Below are 20,319 nucleotides of genomic sequence, written 5' to 3' on the forward strand. Positions count from 1 at the left end.
TCAAAAACTAAATAAACATAGATTTACACAAGTAAATAAACAGAATCAATGATATGCTAATGATATATATAAAGTGATAATTTAGATTAGGTCTGAAAATGATCAAAAAAAAAAAGATCATTTAAAATGCAGTTTGTACAGTAATATTTTCTGTCTTCTAGTAGCAGATATTTTATAAGAGATTTGCTTCGTTTACCAAATAAAATGGATCTAATTGGATTTGCATTGTAAAGATTAAATAAAATTTAAAAGGTGTTACTTTTTATTTAAAATATTAAGGTTTTAGTTTTGATACTCCCAAAATCATTTGCCAAAATCCACAGATTTACAACAATATTCTGCGCAGAAATAGCAGAAAATGTCTGCAGATTCTGATTTTGGCACTACTTTATAACTGATTAATTAGAATTGCCTCAAAATCTTTGCAGTGAAGTGATGTACATTTTCATTAAAAAAAAGATTAATTTCACACCAACTCACCTGTTGATGATGTTATTTCAAACATTTAAATTGTCATACGAGTAGGTTGACTTGTTTGTTACTTAAAATAGTTTGCATTATAAAAGGTTATCTAATATTATAATAAAAAACAGACACTGCACTTCCTATTTCATTCAAATCAGTATACTTCCAAGGAAATACAGAAACAATATGCAAATACACCTGAATATGGAAAAAAAACTGAACAAGGCCTTTGTTTGAGTAATAAGCAAATGATGTGAAGAGCTGAATAATGGATTAGAGCAGATATAGAATAATCACACGGTATGAATCTGCAGACAGAAACATCAGACTGAGGACAGAAACACACCAGCTCTGAAGTAAGAATAACAGACGTTTATTTACACTTCACTTCATTCACAAAATTATTCACACTTTAAACAATTACACTGATGATTTAGATTTTTTAATGTTTCTGATACTTTTTTAATGCACAGTCATGTGTTACTCAGAGATGAATATCAGAGTTATTGTTCATCTCAATGTGTTTCTTCCTCAGAAATGGCTCAGACCCTATATTTCCCTCTTCTCCTCATTGGTGAGTGTGTTTGTAGTTTTATTTATGGTTTATAGTTTCATTAGGTTTGACTCTGTTCTGAAAAGCATTAAAGCAAAGTGTCTCTTTCACAGCTCTCTGCTCCATATCTGAATGTGTTCAGCGTCAGTATCACTTTATAAATGAGAACAAGACCTGGACTGAAGCTCAGAGATACTGCAGAGAGAAATACACAGATCTGGCCACTGTTGACAACATGAACGACACGATCCAGCTGAACAAGAGTGTGAATGATGTACGTCTCTGGATTGGTCTGCAGAGGAAATGGCAGTGGTCTTCAGGTGATCCTGAACTCTTTTTGAACTGGGAATCTGGACAACCAGATGGCAAAGATGAGTGTGCTTTTATGAGACATGGAAAGTGGCATGATGGGAAATGTAGTGACACCTGGTTCGTCATATGCTACAACAGTGAGTACAAACACTTATAAAAAAACCTGTCATTTAACAAGGGTTTATTAAGATATAAATATGACTGTAAAACTTGTGTAAATAAAGTGTAAATGCAACTACAAGTCAAATCCACTTTGTATTTTTCATTATATAAACCAGCTACTCCTTTTGAATTTTGTTATCTTTAATAGCGCAATATATTTATTCATATTTATGACAGATGTTCTGTTGTGTGTGTGTGTGTGTGTGTGTGTGTGTGTGTAATATTTATTTTAGTAACACAGACATGCATGATGATTTCATTGCTGTTCCTGTTCACATTTTAACCTAAGCATAGAAGGGCTGAATCATGGTATCATTATTATTATTATTTTTATTCAAGTGAGCAGAGGACTGGTGTTTGTTAATCAGACGATGAACTGGAGAGCTGCTCAGAGTTACTGCAGACAGAATCACATTGATCTGGTCAGTGTGAGGAACCAGAATGAGAGTCAACAGCTGGAGAAGTTCATTAATGACAGTATTCCATCTAGATCTGATGTCTGGATCGGTCTGTTCAGAGACTGGCAGTGGTCAGATCAGAGCAACTATTCATTCAGTTACTGGAATACTAATGAACCAAATAACTATGGAAATAATGAAAACTGTACAGTGCTGAAGGAGAACACTAATGGACATTGGGCAGACATCTCTTGTGACTGCCAGTTTCCTTTTGTGTGTCATGAAGGTGAGCAGATCCTCCACACACACTCAATCCATCATCAGCTCCAGATTTCTTAAATGTGCAGTAGGTGATCTGCCACAATGCTAACCAGTTAGCATTATATCTTTGAAAAACAGTCCCTCCCCTGCCAAAGCCAAGGCTCTTGAAAAACGAGCGCGCACATCTTAAAAAGGGCAGACAACCCTCTCTCACGTACTGTCCTATTGCGACTTAGTGCTTGGCCAGCGGCATGCAGGAATTACACTTATTTCTAAGCTATACTTACATGCCATTTCTGACCGAATATTCAGAGTAGCACAGTAAATAATACAGGAAGCATGTCACAGGCTTTCACTGTTCAAAAATGAAACAATGAATACAAAACCAACTTCACCTCAGTAAAGCAGGCTGGGCAGAATAGAGCTATTGAACTAAATAAAAGTGTACATTATAAATGCTGTAAAAGGCCCTTATGACACTGAAAATAGTCACATCAATCTTTTGCCGGAAGATTTCAGTGGCTGAACAACACTTCTGTGCATATAACCCATCAGCTCTGTGTGACTAAAATAGTTTTAAAACAGAACATGACCTGTCTAACAGTAATACTTCAGCCATGGTGTCGTCCTTCTTTCAGCGTGCTAAAGTAACTCCAATACTGGTTCAGGATATTAAAAAGTTTTGACTTAGCATTTGTTTTGCTCTCTTTCGTGTGCAGGTGAATTTGCATGCTTGCGTTGATGGCGGATTTGTGTGAACGGCTGCAGATAATCAAATCTACATTTGTTGACAGACAGTTTGGCCTACCTAACATAATTATGGGTGATGTCGGCCCAACAATATTTAATTGGATGAAATTTTTTTTTTTTTTTCTTATCCAGAAAATAAAAATACATATAAACACATTTAGATCCTTTACTTTAATCATTACTATTGGAAAGGGAAGAGACTTTCAACCAGCACAACAAATGTTTCTGAAGACAATCACCTACTGCACCTTTAACAATTTCCCTGCCAGTGTTTATAAAAGGTTGCCAGCATTTATGATGATTTTCACCTAAATTTGATGGCCCTCAAGAAGTTTTCTAATAGGAATAAATGATCAGATTATATATAACAATAAAGCACCAAAACATCTATATTCATGGGCTCGTGTTTTCCCCCAATTGAATGCAGGTAGGTTTAGTAAAAAATGCAACATTTTCTGACAAAAACTGAGAATTATATAATACACGCGCATAAACATGTTTTGTAAGCACACGCATGTGTTTGAAAACTTTTTCACATTTCTAACCTCATGCAAATCCACAGGGGTGGATCATTTCACTGTGGTTAGCTCTGATGAAGCTGTAAATAAGCCAAAGGAAGCTTAATAACTCTTCATTTTACACGCAATCCGACTTTAACTTCCTCTGATTCTCTTTATTTTTCACTCCCAAGAGACTCTGAAGTCCTGTAACTGATTTAGGAACTGCATTAGGGCTTCCCTTACCTTAATATCAATAAAACACAGATTGCCATAAAAACATAAGAAGTGTTGTCTCTTAATTAACAAGTTATCTAGTCAATGGCAGAGAAAGTCTTAAAGTTGACTCTACATGTCTGACATGACAAATTCCTCCACAGTGTTTGTTCTGCATGTTGTTGTTGATCAGTCTCTCTCTAGTTTCTGCTTTGTTTTGTGTCCAGATAAACTGATTGTGATCCAGCAGAATCTGTCGTGGTCTGAAGCTCTGAGATACTGCAGACAGAATCATGTGGATCTGGTCTCGGTTCAGTCAGTGGAGATGCAGTATAAGGTGATGAACGTGGTTAAACTGGCGTCTACTGGGGCGGTGTGGTTGGGTTTACGTCACTCCTGTGCTTTGGGCATCTGGTTCTGGGTGAGTGGACAGACCGTGTGCTATCAGAACTGGGCTCCAGGGAACGGCACATCAGAGGAGGACTGTGAGCCCACAGTGAGATCTGGAGCAGTTCAGTCTGGAGGAGATCAGACCTGGATCAGCCGTCCTGAAACTGACCGACTCAACTTCATCTGCAGGAATTATTAAAAGTGAAAGACCGGTGTATGTTTCAAATTATCAACATTTAATTTGTCATACTATTATAATATAGTGTGTTTATTTATAGTGTATAATGACAAACTGTCATTTCAATATCTACTGTATGTAACATTTATGTTAGTCACAACTTTGCACTGTATGTTTTAAAGACCCCATATATATATATATATATATATATATATATATATATATATATATATATATATATATATATATATATATATATATGTATGTCACTATCACCAGCAATTGTAACTCCCTAGATCGGTGGTTTGCATGTACAATAACTTATGGACTACAAATCTGCCATTCATGGACTACATTTTTATACATGCACTCCGCTCACATAATACATGCTTCCTCATTCTGACTGATTACACTCGCACCACTTGAGGATTGTCAAAGACTGATTACACACACACACATTTAAGCAGCAAATACACTCATTGCTGAGTCTTGTTTAGTGTTTAGTGAAAATTAAACTCGTTTCCTTAGTCTTGTTCTTCTGTGTTTTTACCTTAGCCTTGTTCTGTGTTATCTCTGTCTGCTGCCTGCCTTCCGACCTCTTGCCTGTTATAGTGACTATAATTCTGGATTTGCCGTCATACATCTGTTTGCCCCTGTGCTGACCATTGCTTGCCTGACTACCAAATAAACCTGCATGTGGATTCCCAAACTCATACAATAATTATCATAATACAAGTGACTGAGACCATTTACAAATCACACAGAGACATTTAAAAGAATACAAAGCATTACAAGTTAAAGTTACAGATTCACAAAATACACCATATGAAGAGAAAAAAGATTAGATGTGGAATGTCAGTGACCTGGGCACTGAGTGAAGAATTGAAGGGGGTGGCAGAGAGGTGGGCACATAATGGATAACTGAGGCAGTTGAAGAACTTGCTCTTTCTAGAAAGTTTGTTGTTTTGTTGCATGGCAATTCTTGTGGTCTTGTCTCATAAAATTCCATAACAGTTCTCAAGGTTTGGTATTATAGAGAGATATAGCCATGCTTACAGTAGTACAATGTCAAGTTAGGTCAAAGACGGGAAGCAATCAACATAAACATGGGAAACAGTAAAGATGTGGCTTCCAAGCTCGTATTAAACAACAACTAAATATCTCACAGTAAAGCAGTGTACCAGTGCTTGTTTTGCTATAACCCCATGATCTTTGACAGCTGTAGGGGTCCAGCCCAATGACGAAACTAACAGTATGGGTGAAGCTTAAATGTGTGTAATCCTTTTCTAGTACATCTGAAAATAAGTTAAGTTTATTCATAAACTAATTTCGAGAGGATCACGTGCTTATGATTTATCACGGCCGGTCTCGCATTTGCTAATCTCTATCTTCCAATCATATGAGCCCTAAGCTACTATAAATAGCCACAGTTTTCAGTTCACTTTATCTTCGTTTGGAAGAAGCAGCTTCACCATAGCTAGCTCCGTTGAAGAACCAACTCTAAACCAGCATGGACAACCAAAGCAGCTACAATCTTCAGGCTCTTCGTTTGGAAGAACGCTCTACTCCGCTCATCAACTACAAAAACTACAAAAGCTACACGCGCTACAAAAGCTACAAGCTACAAAAGGTTCAATCTACAAGCTTAAAGCTTCAATCTACAATATACAATCTAAAAGCTTCAATCTACAAGCTACAGTATACAAGTTACAGCAACAACTATTACTACCATTTCAAACAACTCCAACTCCAACAATTTCATCAACAGCTTAAACAACAACACCAAAACCTTCCACTTCAAAGAGCCTCCACAACGCACCTGCTGTGTCTTCAACCTTATTTTCCAGCAAGATATCAGCCAAAACTCCAAAGCTATTGCAATAAAACTGAACCCTCACCTTCTCCTAGCAGTACACATGCGATCCATCGTTTAACAGATTGTTTGCTGGAATGTGTTCAGCAGAGCAGCAGCTCCAGCCATAAACAATGTTGAATTTGATCAACAAAATGGCCGCCAGGCTTTTTGCACCTTTTGCATGGCCTGACTGAAACTTCTTTAAGCCAATAGCTGTAAAGAGTAACGTAACCATCCAATGAGCTAAAAGACTGGAGATGGTCCCGCCCTCTCTCTTGACTCTGTTGCAAAGACCTTATGAATGAATAGGCCAGACACGCTTGTGAATTTAGTTAAGTTAAGATTTAAAAAAATAATAAAATAAATCCAATAGACATTTAACTTCTGAAAAGATTATTACCAACCAGTATATATTAGCCAGCTATTGGAAAACATTATGCCATCAACCACAGAAGTCCAATTGTAATACGCCAGTGACTCATGTGTTGATATACAAAGCGTCATATAAGATTATATAGCTAGTCAGTCGGATGTGAAAACGGCAAAGAAACAAACTTCCCACTTGACTGTTATAAACAGAAATTCAAACTTAACTGTCACTTCACATGCTCAGTCTTCAAGAGGTACCAGTTTTCCAGGACCACCAGACAAGCCACACCCCATATCCTCAGCTCTCCATCCATCTGCCATCCCGTTGGGAGACGAACACCCACCCCTACCATCCTTGCACATTGTATCAATGAAGCTATCGGACCATGCATTAACAAAAGCGCTTCCATTTACAGCCGCCCATGCCCTTATTAAGATGCCTCGCATGGATATCAACTAAAACAATTTTCATGTCTGCCATACTCGTATTATTTTGCAAAGATTTAATTTCTGATTCTCTTTGTTTTTCTATTTTAGAGATCATGACTGCTGGCTCCAGAAGCTGACCCTCATCCAACCTATTACACTCCACATCCTCTTCACAAAGAATACGTTCCATTTTTCACTTTATCTAATCTGTCCTAACCTGCAGTCTGCGACCTCCGAACCTGAAACCGTTGATTATCTTATTAAAAAAGAAATCGACAACAACTTCATGATTGGACCATTCAAGGCTCCTCCATTTAATATCTCGCGCATTAGCCCCATTGATGTTGCTACTCAAAAATTTTCTGGCAAAAAACGCCTTATAGTCGACCATTCGTCCCAACACAATTGCTCTTTTCCTAGCATTAACAGCACTATCCCATTGGATGAATATTCGCTTAACTACCACATCCTTGATCAAGCGATCTTTCTCTCTCTCATAAAGATAGCCGGTCATAATGCCTGGCTAGCCAAAGTAAACATTTCCTCTACCTTTAAAATCATCCCAATCCACCCAGACTTCTGGCACCTTTTTGGCATTTATTGGCGCAATCAATTCTATTTTTCGCATGCAAAAGCAACCCAAAAATATTTGACATGATGTCAATGAAGCTTTATGCTGGATTCTGTCTAATATTTACGGAATCCCATACCTCATTCACCTTCTAGACGATTTTCTTATTTCCCCCCGTCATCTCCTCCAGCCAAACACCTAGCGATCACCCAGCAGGTTTTTGCTGATCTTGGAAGGACCCAGTACTTCAATCGAATTTCTGGGCATTAATCTAGACTTACATAAATTACATAAATTCCAAGCATCCCTTCCTAAAGAGAAAATCAATCGAGTAATTTCTCTATCCCAAATTTTCCATGAAAAACAGATGTGCACACAACGAGAACTCCTATCAATTCTCAGCCATCTAAATTTCGCTATGCGCATCATTCCTATCATTTCCCACCTCCTTCAACTATCCACCACAGTTCATGGTTTAGAAGAAACATTTTTTCTCTCTAAACCCAGTCGCGATGAACTCTGCTTATGGATCTCTTTCCTTAAGCAATGGAACGGCTGTTCCTTTTTCTACAGCGACTTGATAGCGTTCCCTACTAACATTAACTTATACACAGACGCTGCCCCTTCAATTGGTTACAGTGGCTACAATAAAGGACAGTGGTTTGCCTCAACATGGCCACCGCAATTAAATTCCATTCCAAAAGACCAATGTTCTTCAGCCCTCTTCGAACTCTACCCTACCATCGCAGCAGCCATCCTGTGGGGGGACAAATGGTCTACATCTAGCATTCACTTTCACTGCAATAACGAAGCTACAGTGCATTGCATTAACAAAGGGCACTCCCACTCCCAATCACTTATGCCATTTTAAAATGCCTTATCTGGATATCTGCTAAAAAACTATTTATCATGATTGCTGTACATGTACCTGGTTGCAAAAACCAAATCGCTGACTCTCTCTCTCGTTTCTCTTTGCAGAAATTCTGGCCCCGGAAGCGGACCCTCACCCAACGCCTGTCCCTCCTTATTCAGAAACGATATTGCCATAAACCACCCACTTCATAATCTTCATCAAACTTCTCTATCTCTTATCCCACAAGCAATAGCTCCCAGAACCCTCAATGCATACCTCACAGCATGGAATTCATTCAAACAATTCCATACCATGCTAGACAACCCATTACACTCAAAATCCTTACCTCATGCATCTACACCCTCCGTAAAGGTTACATTTCCTCCCATACAGCCCGCACCTTAGATGCAATGTTCAATCTAGCATTTTTGGGTTCCTTAGATGTTCTGAATTAACAGTTACATCCAAATTTAACCCTCTACTCCAGCCCACTATCTCAGATCTAGCTTTGCAAGACAGGCAAACAATCTCTTTCCTTATCAAACAAAGCAAAACAGATCAATTCCAGAAAATACACTCTACCCTTATTTTCAATATACCTTCACCTACCCGCCCGTTTCAAACCCTCCTAGCCTACCTTAACCAAGAAGATCTCAAGAGGCTAACCCACTAGCCCCGCTTTTTACTGATGACGCTAACCGTCCAGTATCTCGATTCTGGTTCCAAAAACACCTTAAAGAAATCCTTTGCCTATCAGGCTTTCCCCCAGAGCCCCTTTCTCCTGCCACTCATTAAGGATTGGCGCAGCCACTACAGCAGCCTGTAACAGGCTCTCCCACTATCAGATCCAGACCCTTGGTCGCTGGTCTTCTGAAGCTTTCAAATCTTACATTCGCCTCAGTAAATACCACCTCAAGAAAGCCCAACAGGCTTTATCCAACCCCCAAGCCCCTCCTCACACAGCTCCGACCCCCAAAGGTGTCTAACAGAGCCTCGACTCTCGCAAGAGTCATCCAAATCAAAACCCTGTAGAAGCCCATTTGTCCACCCCATGGCACCCTTACATGTTTGCCAACAGACTACCACAAGGGCCGTTGCAGTTAGCATCTTCCGCAAGAGTTATTTACAGATGTTAACGTTTGTATCCATATGTTCTCTGCGCATGTGTTGTGTTTGTACGTATGTATAATATTTGTGCTTGTTCCCTTCTTCCAACCTTTCAAAACTTTTCCTTATAACCCTAGCTTTCAGCTTCTTGTTCCTTTTCTTCTCTACACCCCACTCCCAACTTAATTCTTCTACACTCTACCTCTAACAATCCTTCTTCTCCTGTCTAGACTCCACCTCCAACCTCTGACACCCGCAGGGGCCCCCTCGATCTCCAACTCTTGCAGGACTTGGCCAGAGTCCTTTCTTCTTCATGCTGCTACCTATCTTCTCCCGCCTAGACTGTACCTCCAAGCTCTGACCCCCACAGGGGTCCCCTCAAGCTCCAATTCCAGCAGGAATAATCCAGAATCTTAAACTTCTACACTCTACTTTCAACTACCTCTCTTCTTCTTTTTTGACATCACCCTCTAAGCTCTGACCCCCGCAGGGGTCGCTCCGAGCCCCAACTCTCGCAAGAGTTACCCAGAATCCTCTCTTCTACACACTGCTACCTATCTTTTCCCATCTACACTCTACCCCCAAGCTCTGACCCCCGCAGGGGTTGCTTCGAGCCCCAACTCTCGCATGTTACCCAGAATCCTCTCTTCTACACACTGCTACCTATCTTCTCCCATCTACACTCTACCCCCAAGCTCTAACCCCCGTAGGGGTCGCTCCGAGCCCCAACTCTCGCAAGAGTTACCCAGAATCCTCTCTTCTACATACTGCTACCTATCTTCTCCCATCTACACTCTACCCCTAAGCTCTGACCCCCGCAGGGGTCCCCTCGAGCTCCAATTCCAGCAGGAGTTATCCAGAATCTTCACTTTTACACTCTACTTCAAACTACCTCTCTTCTTCTTTTTAGACACCACCCTCTAAGCTCTGACACCCGCAGGGGTTGCTCCGAGCTCCAACTCCCGCAAGAGTTACCCAGAATCCTCTCTTCTACATTCTGCTATCTATCCTCTCCCGTTTAGACTCTACCCCCAAGCTCTGACCCCCGCAGGGGTCCCTTTAAGCTCCAACTCCCGCAGAAGTTACCCAGAATTCTCTCCACTCCTTTCAACTACCTCTCCTCCCCGTTTAGACATCTCCCCCAAGCTCAAACCCCCGCAGGGGTCCTTTCGAGCTCCAACTCCCGCAGGAGTTCCCAGAATCCTCTCTTCTACACTCTACTTTATTTACCTCTATTCTCCTCTTTAGAAGGGAGGCCCCCTTTTTTACCCATCTTACCACATAAAGTCCAGCCCCCTTATAGCTCCAGTGTCTTTACCCTTCGTAACCCTACCTATTTAATGCCCCCTGCATGAACCTCTCTTTCCTTCCATTATATCCAGCAGCCGGACATAGCTCTATTCTCCTGCTTTTTGGGGGTTTTTCCCTTAAACACGCGGCTGCTGTCCCGAGCGATTAATTACTGCATTTTGGGGAGTTCTAAGATCCACCGAGCTCAGGCTCCTCTTTTGCTCTGCCAACGGGAGGAAGCCCCGGGCTCGATGAGCCCTTGAGCTCGGGGCTCTCTCCTGGGACAGAATGCCAAACAAGCTGTTATAAATCATCAGCTAAGTGTGAACTCTTGAAATATTTTATTTATTAGAATTTACTTTAAAGGTGACACAGTGGCTCAGTGGGTTAGCACTGTCGCCTCATAGCAAGAAGGTCCCTGATTCAAATCCCAGCTGGGCCAGTTGTCATTTCTGTGTGGAGTTTGCATGTTTTCCCCATGTTGGAGTGGGTTTCCTCCATTCCCCCTTTTAACCCTAACCCTAACCCTACCCTACTTTCCAGGCCTGATGCTGAAAGGCTTTCCCAGTCCTTCATCACATCATGTCTTGATTTTTGCAATTTGAGGGTTTATTAGCAAGTTCAGTAAGGAGGTTACTTATACTTACTAATCTCAGCTGCACGTGTTTTGACTCGTACGACTTCACGTCTTCATATTACCCCTGTGATGCAGCAACTTCACTGGCTCCTGGTTCAATCGTGTATTGATTGTAAAATTCTGGTTTTCACCTACAAAGCAGTAGCTGTGGATTATATTTGAGATCTGGTTACTCTTTCCAATTCCTTTCCGTATCTTCGGTCTGCTGGAAGTCTGATAACAGTCAATATTTTTTCATTAAATATGTGGATTTGATCATCATATAAATTATCGCCCTTTACAGTACAAGATGGCTTTTAACCGATTAAACTGAATTGCCTTAAAATATATCTGCAGTAGAGTGTAGTGCTTTACCATTTCATAAAAAAAAGACTTGACACCTGTTTAAATGCCATATGAGTAGGTTGACTTGTTTACTTTTTAAAAATTTGTTTACCATTTACAAAAGGTAATGCAATATTCATGTAATGAAAAACAACAGATCTTATCTTAAACATTTAATTTTAGAAAACAGACTGGACTTTCTGTCCTTTCATTCAAATTAATATACTTCCAATGAAGTACAGAAACAATATGCAAATACAGCTGAATGTGGGGAAAAATGAAAAAGCCCTTTGTTTAGGGTAATAAGCAAATAATGTGACGTGATGAATAATAGATTACAGCAGATCTAAAATAATCTCACAGTCTAAAGCTGCAGACAGAAACATCAGGCCGAGGACAGAAACACACCAGCTCTGAAGTAAGAACACATGTTCATTCTTGAATCAAAATATTCAGACTTTTAACAGTTACATTAATGATTGTGAATTTGTTTTATGTTCATGCTGTGCTGTTTTACTCTGAGATGAATATTAGACTTATTGTTTATCTCAATGTGTTTCTTCCTCAGAAATGGCTCAATCTCTATATTTCCCTCTTCTCCTCATTGGTGAGTGTGTTTGTAGTTTTATTTATGGTTTATAGTTTCATTAGGTTTGACTCTATTCTGAAAAGTATTAAAGCAAAGTGTCTCTTTCACAGCTCTCTGCTCCATATCTGAATGTGTTCAGCGTCAGTATCACTTTATAAATGAGAAGAAGACCTGGACTGAAGCTCAGAGATACTGCAGAGAGAAATACACAGATCTGGCCACTGTTGACAACATGAACGACACAACTGAGCTGATGAAGAGTGTGTATGATGTACGTCTCTGGATTGGTCTGCAGAGGAAATGGCAGTGGTCTTCAGGTGGTCCTGCACTTTTTCTGAATTGGGGATATAATCAACCAGATGGCAGTGATGAGTGTGCTTTTATGAAAAATGGAGTGTGGCATGATGGGAAATGTAGTGACACCTGGATCTTTGTATGCTACAACAGTGAGTACAAACGCCTTTTAAAAACGCTTTCATTTAACAAAAGTTTCGCAGGAGATGTGAATGTAAAATTTGTGTAAAATAAAGTCAAATCCACTTTGTATTTTTCAATATATAAAACCAGCTACTCCTTTTGAAATATTTGTTATCTTTAATTGCACAATATATAATTTTTTTACATTTATGTCAGATGTTGCATATATATATATATATATATATATATATATATATATATATATATATATATATATATTAGTGCTGTCAATCGATTAAAAAATTAACTAATTAATAGCACCTTTTTTTTTTTAAATTAATCGCGATTAATCACATTTAAAATACTAAAACTTGTAATTTTGGCTATTTAAATGTAAAATTAATGTAAACGCAAGTCAAAAACTATTAAAATTCAAAATATAATTGTTTAATAGAATTTTTGTTTAACTTGTAACACAGATTTCTTCATGTAAACAACACACCCACAATAAACCATCAAGATCCTGGCTTGACAGCCATATTTATTACAGAAATTAAAACACAGGCATGTTAATGACATTTAAATTTCAAAACAATCAATGCCAATAAAGAAAACATTGATTTCCATGTTGGATTCTAAGTGGACTGCAAAAAAATGCCAAAATACAGATATTGCAGATATGGAAAATGAAAAATTATAATAATAAACTATAGAATACAAACTGTTGCACTCACTGTAAAGTTTTATTGCTGTGAGTTGAGAACATTAGTTATAGAGTAGAAACAATTTTGCTTAATCCTCCTTTACATTCATCCAGTTGCTAAGACTAGGAGTATCCCGCAAGTGCACAGAGACTCCCGGATGCTTGCAAATGAATGATTATTTCTTGCAAACCGGTCGTTAAATACATTGCACACCCCTCTCCCCCGCATCCCTCCTAGCTCTTTAGGTAGCCTATGTCTCGCGCAACTCACCCCCACTGTCCTTCAGGTGCATCTCGCGCGCACACGCCCCTACTCAGATACGTTGCTCACTCCACCCCTGACACCCCTCAACGGGCCTGACACAAACACACACAATGCGCTGCAGACGTTTTGGCCCAAACGGCCTTCCATACTGGAGCGACTCCCCTTAGATTCAACACGCATGATCACGTTCATCAAATTTGCTTAAACTAAGCGTCCTAAAGTATTACTGTATTTCACAAGGATTCTGACACAACAACGCTTTAATGAGGAAACACGCTAAACTTGGAGGGCTCATGCTGAAAGGCAGTGTAATGCCCTGTCTTTGACAGCTCGCGACTTCACCAGACGTTCTGAGTACATTTACATAAGACACCAATACTCCGATTTTAATATGATTAAGATAATACTCTTATTAAAATTCTACCGTGTAGCCTAAGCAGTGATTTTATTACCTTAAAGGAACACTGAGTCACGAAATGCAGAGGATTTTCTTTCTGTTCGCCATGCGGTATCAACTTACTGCAGAAGTCTAAAGTTAAAAATGAAACACCCGAAATTGCATGAATCTTCGGAGAGCCTGGTGATGTGACTAATTGTTTTATACTGAAACTTGCCTTCAAAAAGTGCTTCCTTGGTCTTATCCACATTTATTGCATGTTGAACACACGTCCACCACAACAGGAAGTAAAAAAAACCTGAACTGCGTTAATTTTTTTTTACGCGTTAATTATTTAAAATTAATCGCATGCGTTAACGCACTAATTTTGACAGCGCTAATATATATATATATATATATATATATATATATATATATATATATATATAAATATATATATGTGACTTATTGGCATATATAAAATGAAATAAAGAGCGATACGTAATTATGTCTAATTTCAAGATAAAGATCTTGTAGAAATATTGCTGAACATATCAACCAATTCTTTTAGTAACATGACCATGATTTTATTGCTGTTCCTGTTCAGATTGAAACTATAAAGCATAGAAGAGCTGAATAAATGTTTCATTTGTTTGTTTTTTTGATACAAGTGAGCAGAGGACTGGTGTTTGTCAATCAGACGATGAACTGGAGAGACGCTCAGAGTTACTGCAGACAGAATCACATTGATCTGGTCAGTGTGAGGAACCAGAATGAGAATCAACAGCTGGAGAACTTCATTAATGACAGAAACTCATCTGGATCTGCAGTCTGGATCGGTCTGTTCAGAGACTCATGGCAGTGGTCAGATCAGAGTACCTATTCATTCAGTTACTGGAATAATCAGGAACCAAATAATGTTGGAGGGAATGAAAACTGTACAGTGCTAATGGAGAACACTCAGGGCCATTGGGCAGACATCTCTTGTGACCGCCAGTTTCCTTTCGTGTGTCATGAAGGTGAGCAGATCCTCCAAACACACTCAATCCATCATCAGCTCCAGATCTCTTAAAGTTGACTCTACATGTCTGACATGTCAAATTCCTCCACAGTGTTTGTTCTGCATGTTGTTGTTGATCAGTCTCTCTCTAGTTCCTGCTTTGTTTTGTGTCCAGATAAACTGATTGTGATCCAGCAGAATCTGTCGTGGTCTGAAGCTCTGAGATACTGCAGACAGCATCATGTGGATCTGGTCTCGGTTCAGTCAGTGGAGATGCAGTATGAGGTGATGAACGTGGTTAAACTGGCGTCTACTGAGGCGGTGTGGTTGGGTTTGCGTTTCTCCCACATTTTGGGCATCTGGTTCTGGGTGAGTGGAGAGACCGTGTACTATCGCAACTGGGCTCCAGGGAACGGCACATCAGAGGAGGACTGTGAGCCCACAGTGAGATCTGGAGCAGTTCAGTCTGGAGGAAATCAGACCTGGATCAGCCGTCCTGAAACTGACAAACTCAACTTCATCTGCAGCAGATATGAGTGAATGGTCATATGAGAACAATTGTGTAATCACTTCCATTCACTTTTATCTTTATTCATCATGTTACATCCCAACCAGTATAGAGTTAAAGGTGACAATAAAAAGAGTGTAAATAAATTAATAAATTAAACTTTAATACTCAATTCAGGGTTTTCCCCTTCTCCTGTCTCAACTCACAATGATCACAACGTTTATCAAGAAGTAACAAGGTTTATTATTTTCTTAGACAACAAAGATATTAGAAGCATCTCTTCGGAAGGGAATCCAGGCCAAAATAATAATGAAAAGACAGCTAACTTGCGGGGAAATAATTCTTGCCTGCTCAAATTAAAAGAACCCCAAATAAAATAACAGCAAACTTCCCTTTCCCCCTCGCTGCCACAAACCAGGAAAAAAACTTTTTAAAGTAAATGGCAATTTCCAACCAATCGCTTCTATTTATAACCAAATAAATATATATATTTTTCTAAAAGCAAGCCGTTTAGAAAAGAATTAAATTGTCATTTAAAGAAATCAATCTATCACACCACTAATTCAACCAACTATCTGGGGCAGGAGATAGGAGACGCTCGGAACAACAGTGACAACGGAGATTTGTGACCTACACCGAGCAGAAAGATTCCTCCTTTGTTAAACTCCTCCAGCTTATATATGCTCCCACTCGCAACACAGCTGGACCGCAATCAAGCGCAGCTCTAAAGGGAGAGAGAGAGACCTGCGCATGCTCCACAGCCCGCAACACAACATCAGCTCCAAATGCATAAACAAAACACTATATATAAATCTGTATATATACAATATTTATATATACATAAAATAAATGAACAAATAATACGTTCTATAATGTATACGCAATTAGTTTGTATAAAAAACAGAAATACTTTTGCATATAAAATAAAATATAACAATTGACCATAGGTGGCGTAAATTGTCTGTTCAGATATTGGTAAAATGTATTCTTTAATAATTGATTGATCTACTGAAGTTACTATTTTTCCTCGAGTCTCTTCCTCCAGGTTTTTACCTATCTGTAAAATGAATCAATGGGATCTCTGTCTGTGTTTTGATTTATATTGTTATCCTCACTTGTCAGAATGACTGGTTGCATTGTGTTTGTAAACTCTTTCAACATGTATCTTGTTAGTAACTTCATTAGAGATATCTTTGTATTGTTTTCTTTTAGTTTTATCATGAGGTCATTTGCTTCCATCAATAAGTATATGCATTCATGCAGTTAAAGAGTATATCATGAGTTTTCTGCATTCCTTGCATGTGCGTTAAGGACATATATATGCGTCTATGTACTTTATCCTTATTTTAGCAGATAAAAGTGTTTAATCACTCTCTGTCCTTCAGATTAGTCTCTGCTTTATCAGGAGTCTCCACAGTAGAATAACCTCCAGTTAACCAATCAATTAATCAATCAATCAAAGGCCTTTATGTGTCCCATACACTTCCATGTAGTCACATACACTGTCATGTAGTGAAATTGGACCCCCCTGACCATACACAAACATCACATTTCAGGGGAAGAAGGGTCAACGGGAGGTAGCATTAAGAAAAAGGAAGTAAGATACATTTCATGAGAGGCCAAAAAAAAAAAAAAACTCCCTCACACCTTGCCCTTGAATTAGGGCAGTGTGAGATCAGGGAGAAAAAAGCTCCAGCAGCCAAGTACATAGACATAACATCAAAACAGGGGATAAGGATATAGTCTGATTAGAGCAGGCAGCCATCTGGTCCTGCAGTTGAAGAGAGCTGGTCTACCTCGTCCAGTGGGTGAAAGCACACAAAGGCATGGGATGAGGGGCTAGGTAGTGATTGTCTATCTGTAGCTGTGTATGTGTAGCTGGGGCCGGTCTTAACGGCTCGACTACCCCTCTGCATTGTGTTGTGTTGTGTAAAGTAAAGAGCTGGAGTCTGTCTGCAGGTTCAGCGGTCATTTATTTAAGTGCTGCACAAACAGAGAACATGCAGTTAGTCTTCTCTTAAAACTCCTCTTACGCCTGCTACTGTTTATCTTAATTACAAATTTTTGTACTTCATACACATTTTTCCACAGGACAGGAGTAAATGCCTACCTCGCTCTGCTCTGTCCTCCGACAGACTGAAGCAAAGTGCGCGCTATGTCACTGACGTCACCGCGGCAACGCACGTCAATGACGTCATCGCGCCGACGCGTCAAAACAAAAATAAAACATTTTCTCTTTATTTCTTACATATTAATGACTAACAAAACAAAAATTTTGCGCGAATTTATAACGAAAACATACATTTAATACCTGTTACATATGTGTGTGTGTGTGTAAGCCTGTAGAATCCAACAGGTGTCCTTGACAGGAAGCAGGAATTTTAGAGCATCTCCTTATCTTGCTCTCTGGAAGAAATTGTTTGTCTCCAGTAGAGGCCGTCTGGCAGGAGAGTCACAGAGAAACCTAAAGAGAAGAAATATTTTTTTTCAAATTTAGGTTATATCTTCCAATTTTAAATATATTTAATGTCCGTCACTGGTCTCCAGGTCTGGCCAAATCTTGTTGCAAAGCCGCTAGTTTCACCTCAATGTTTTCCAAGTAGCGACCCTGCTCGCCACCATTTCAATCAAGCCGGCCAGCTTGGTGGTAGCAGCACTGACCACTTTCATCAATCGTCAATACCCCAGGGCTCTTTATAAGCCCATCAGCAGAAACCCTGTAATCAAAGATCTGAATAGATATATTCAATATCCTCCAAGGACAGAGCAGCCAGGCACACGGCGCACCATTTCTCCCACTCGTCCATCATGTATTCAGCTGCAAGCGTACCGGCAGGACAAGTAGGCTCTCCCAAGCCCAAACTTCTTGTTGAGAAGATGGTGTCAATTGAGTTTAGAGACTAGTTAAATAAATCCATAGTCCCTTATTCGTTTGGACACAGAGCATGGAGAGCCTCAGAGATAGAATAAGACGAGACAAGAGGAGCCAGCCAGGAAAGATATGGGACGGAGGGGAAAAAAGGGTGATCACCTTTGCTGAGAGCCAAAGAAGAATTACTAACATGCTCAACAGATGGATGCCTTTCCTGCTGCAACCCAGCACTGAAAGTATGCTTACTCGTGAACACCCAGTGCTGGGAAACCAGACACTCTCATTTTAACACACTCATACACTACGGTTAGTTTAGTTTAAGTCACATACACTGTATGTCTTTGGACTGTGGGCCAAATCGACACATCCCATGGAAACCTCCATGTACATAGATGGAACATGCAAACTCTACACAGAAAAACTTCCTGGTCCAGTCGGGACTCAAACCAGTGACCATCTTGCTGTACGACAACCGTGCAACCCAGCATCTGGCCACTTGGTGCACCGACAATAATCTGCTCCTTAACACCAACAAGATCAAGGAGCTCATTGTGGACTTCAGAAAGGGACGAACAGGCTCACATGATCCCATCCACATCAATGGGATGGCCGTTGAGCCTGTCTCATCCTTTAAGTTCCTGGGGACCCACATCTCAAAGGACCTTTCCTGGACCACCAACACCTCCAGCCTGATCAAGAAGGCTCACCAGCGCCTATTCTTCTTAAGGCAACTGAAGAAGAACCAGCTTTCATCAGCCGTCTTGGTGAACTTCTACCGCTGCACAATAGAGAGCATCCTGACAAACTGTGTCACAGTCTGGTATGGAAGCTGCTCTGTTGCTGAGCGTAAGGCACTGCAGCTGAAAACTGCCCAACGCATCACAGGGACCACACTGCCAGCCATAGAGGACATCCAGAAGAAACACTGTCTGCGCCGAGCACGCAGTATTCTGAAGGACACCTTTCACCCTGCTCACAGACAGTTTTCTCTCCTGCCCTCCGGCAGGCGCTTCAGGCTCCCCCGGACAAAAACAAGCAGACTGAGAAACAGCTTTTTCCCCAGAGCTGTCTCCCTCCTGAACTCTGCCCCCCACTGACTCTTTTGCCCCCCCAATACACCCCCCACTCTCCTCTAACATACACTCCTCGCAATCACTGCACTGTTTAACATTTGCACATTTAAAATTTGCACATTCACTGCACCACATTGAACTGTTTACTTATTGAACAGTACATACCCACTGCATATGGACATTTGTAATTATGTACACACCCACTATACATATACACTTGTAATCATGCTTATTTATCTGCATACTACTGATTATTAATAGCAACCTGCACATATATTCATATATTGTAACATATACACTTGTAATCATGTTTATTTACCTGCACACTACTGATTATTAATAGCAACCTGCACATATATTCATATATTGTAACATATACACTTGTAATCATGTTTATTTACCTGCACACTACTGATTATTATTAGCAACCTGAACATATAGTCATATATTGTAAATCTGTTCATAGCTTATCCAACCTGTATATAATGTTGATAGTACATCCATCTGTAAATATCACCATAGTTTTCTATAACTGCACTTTATAACTTACTCCTGTATCCTGCTCTTGCTGCTATTGCACTGCTGGTTAGACCTAAACTGCTGGTTAGACCTAAAGCAGCTAAACATAGAAGTTCTAGTAAATTGAAACTGTGTCAGTTCAGTTTTCAGAGTTGAGGTTTGGTTTAGTTTAGTTCAGTTCAATTCAGTGTGGTTTAATTTTCACTCCTGAAAGCCAAACATCATTGTCATCAAGTCTCAAACCAAACAAACCAGTGTACAGGAACAAAACTTCACCAATTGATGAAAGTGGAGAAAATAAAAAACCTAGTGAGAAAACAGGCTCTGTTGGGCATGACCATTTCTCCTCTGGGAAAACTACTTATGCCGAGATGCAGTCT

The 20,319-nt window shown here is 39.8% G+C and overlaps 2 protein-coding genes across 2 annotated transcripts; both read left to right on the forward strand.

The window, feature by feature from the left end:
- Positions 1-1,002: 1,002 nt before the first annotated feature.
- si:ch211-225k7.6 lies at positions 1,003-4,203 on the forward strand. Its single transcript, NM_001099992.1, has 4 exons — positions 1,003-1,039; positions 1,132-1,467; positions 1,832-2,176; positions 3,842-4,203. The coding sequence occupies exons 1-4, from the start codon at positions 1,003-1,005 to the stop codon at positions 4,201-4,203; spliced, it is 1,080 nt and encodes a 359-aa protein (NP_001093462.1).
- Positions 4,204-11,731: 7,528 nt separating this feature from the next.
- si:ch211-225k7.2 lies at positions 11,732-15,977 on the forward strand. The gene is made up of 5 exons (XM_003198868.7): positions 11,732-12,035; positions 12,186-12,224; positions 12,317-12,652; positions 14,639-14,986; positions 15,143-15,977. Exons 2-5 carry the CDS (start codon positions 12,188-12,190, stop codon positions 15,505-15,507), a joined length of 1,086 nt encoding a protein of 361 aa, XP_003198916.1. The 5' UTR covers positions 11,732-12,035; positions 12,186-12,187; the 3' UTR covers positions 15,508-15,977.
- Positions 15,978-20,319: the final 4,342 nt, after the last annotated feature.

Source organism: Danio rerio, chromosome 7 (genome assembly GCF_049306965.1).
Source record: "Danio rerio strain Tuebingen ecotype United States chromosome 7, GRCz12tu, whole genome shotgun sequence".
In the NCBI taxonomy this organism is placed as follows: Eukaryota; Metazoa; Chordata; class Actinopteri; order Cypriniformes; family Danionidae; genus Danio; species Danio rerio.

Bases quoted from the DNA above. Each gene is read 5' to 3' on its own strand.
- si:ch211-225k7.2 (XM_003198868.7), top strand. From the start codon at position 12,188: ATGGCTCAATCTCTATATTTCCCTCTTCTCCTCATTG. The intron at 12,225-12,316 runs GTGAGTGTGTTT...TCTCTTTCACAG, and splicing joins TTTCCCTCTTCTCCTCATTG to CTCTCTGCTCCATATCTGAA. The intron at 12,653-14,638 runs GTGAGTACAAAC...TTTTGATACAAG, and splicing joins GATCTTTGTATGCTACAACA to TGAGCAGAGGACTGGTGTTT.
- si:ch211-225k7.6 (NM_001099992.1), top strand. From the start codon at position 1,003: ATGGCTCAGACCCTATATTTCCCTCTTCTCCTCATTG. The intron at 1,040-1,131 runs GTGAGTGTGTTT...TCTCTTTCACAG, and splicing joins TTTCCCTCTTCTCCTCATTG to CTCTCTGCTCCATATCTGAA. The intron at 2,177-3,841 runs GTGAGCAGATCC...TTTTGTGTCCAG, and splicing joins TCCTTTTGTGTGTCATGAAG to ATAAACTGATTGTGATCCAG.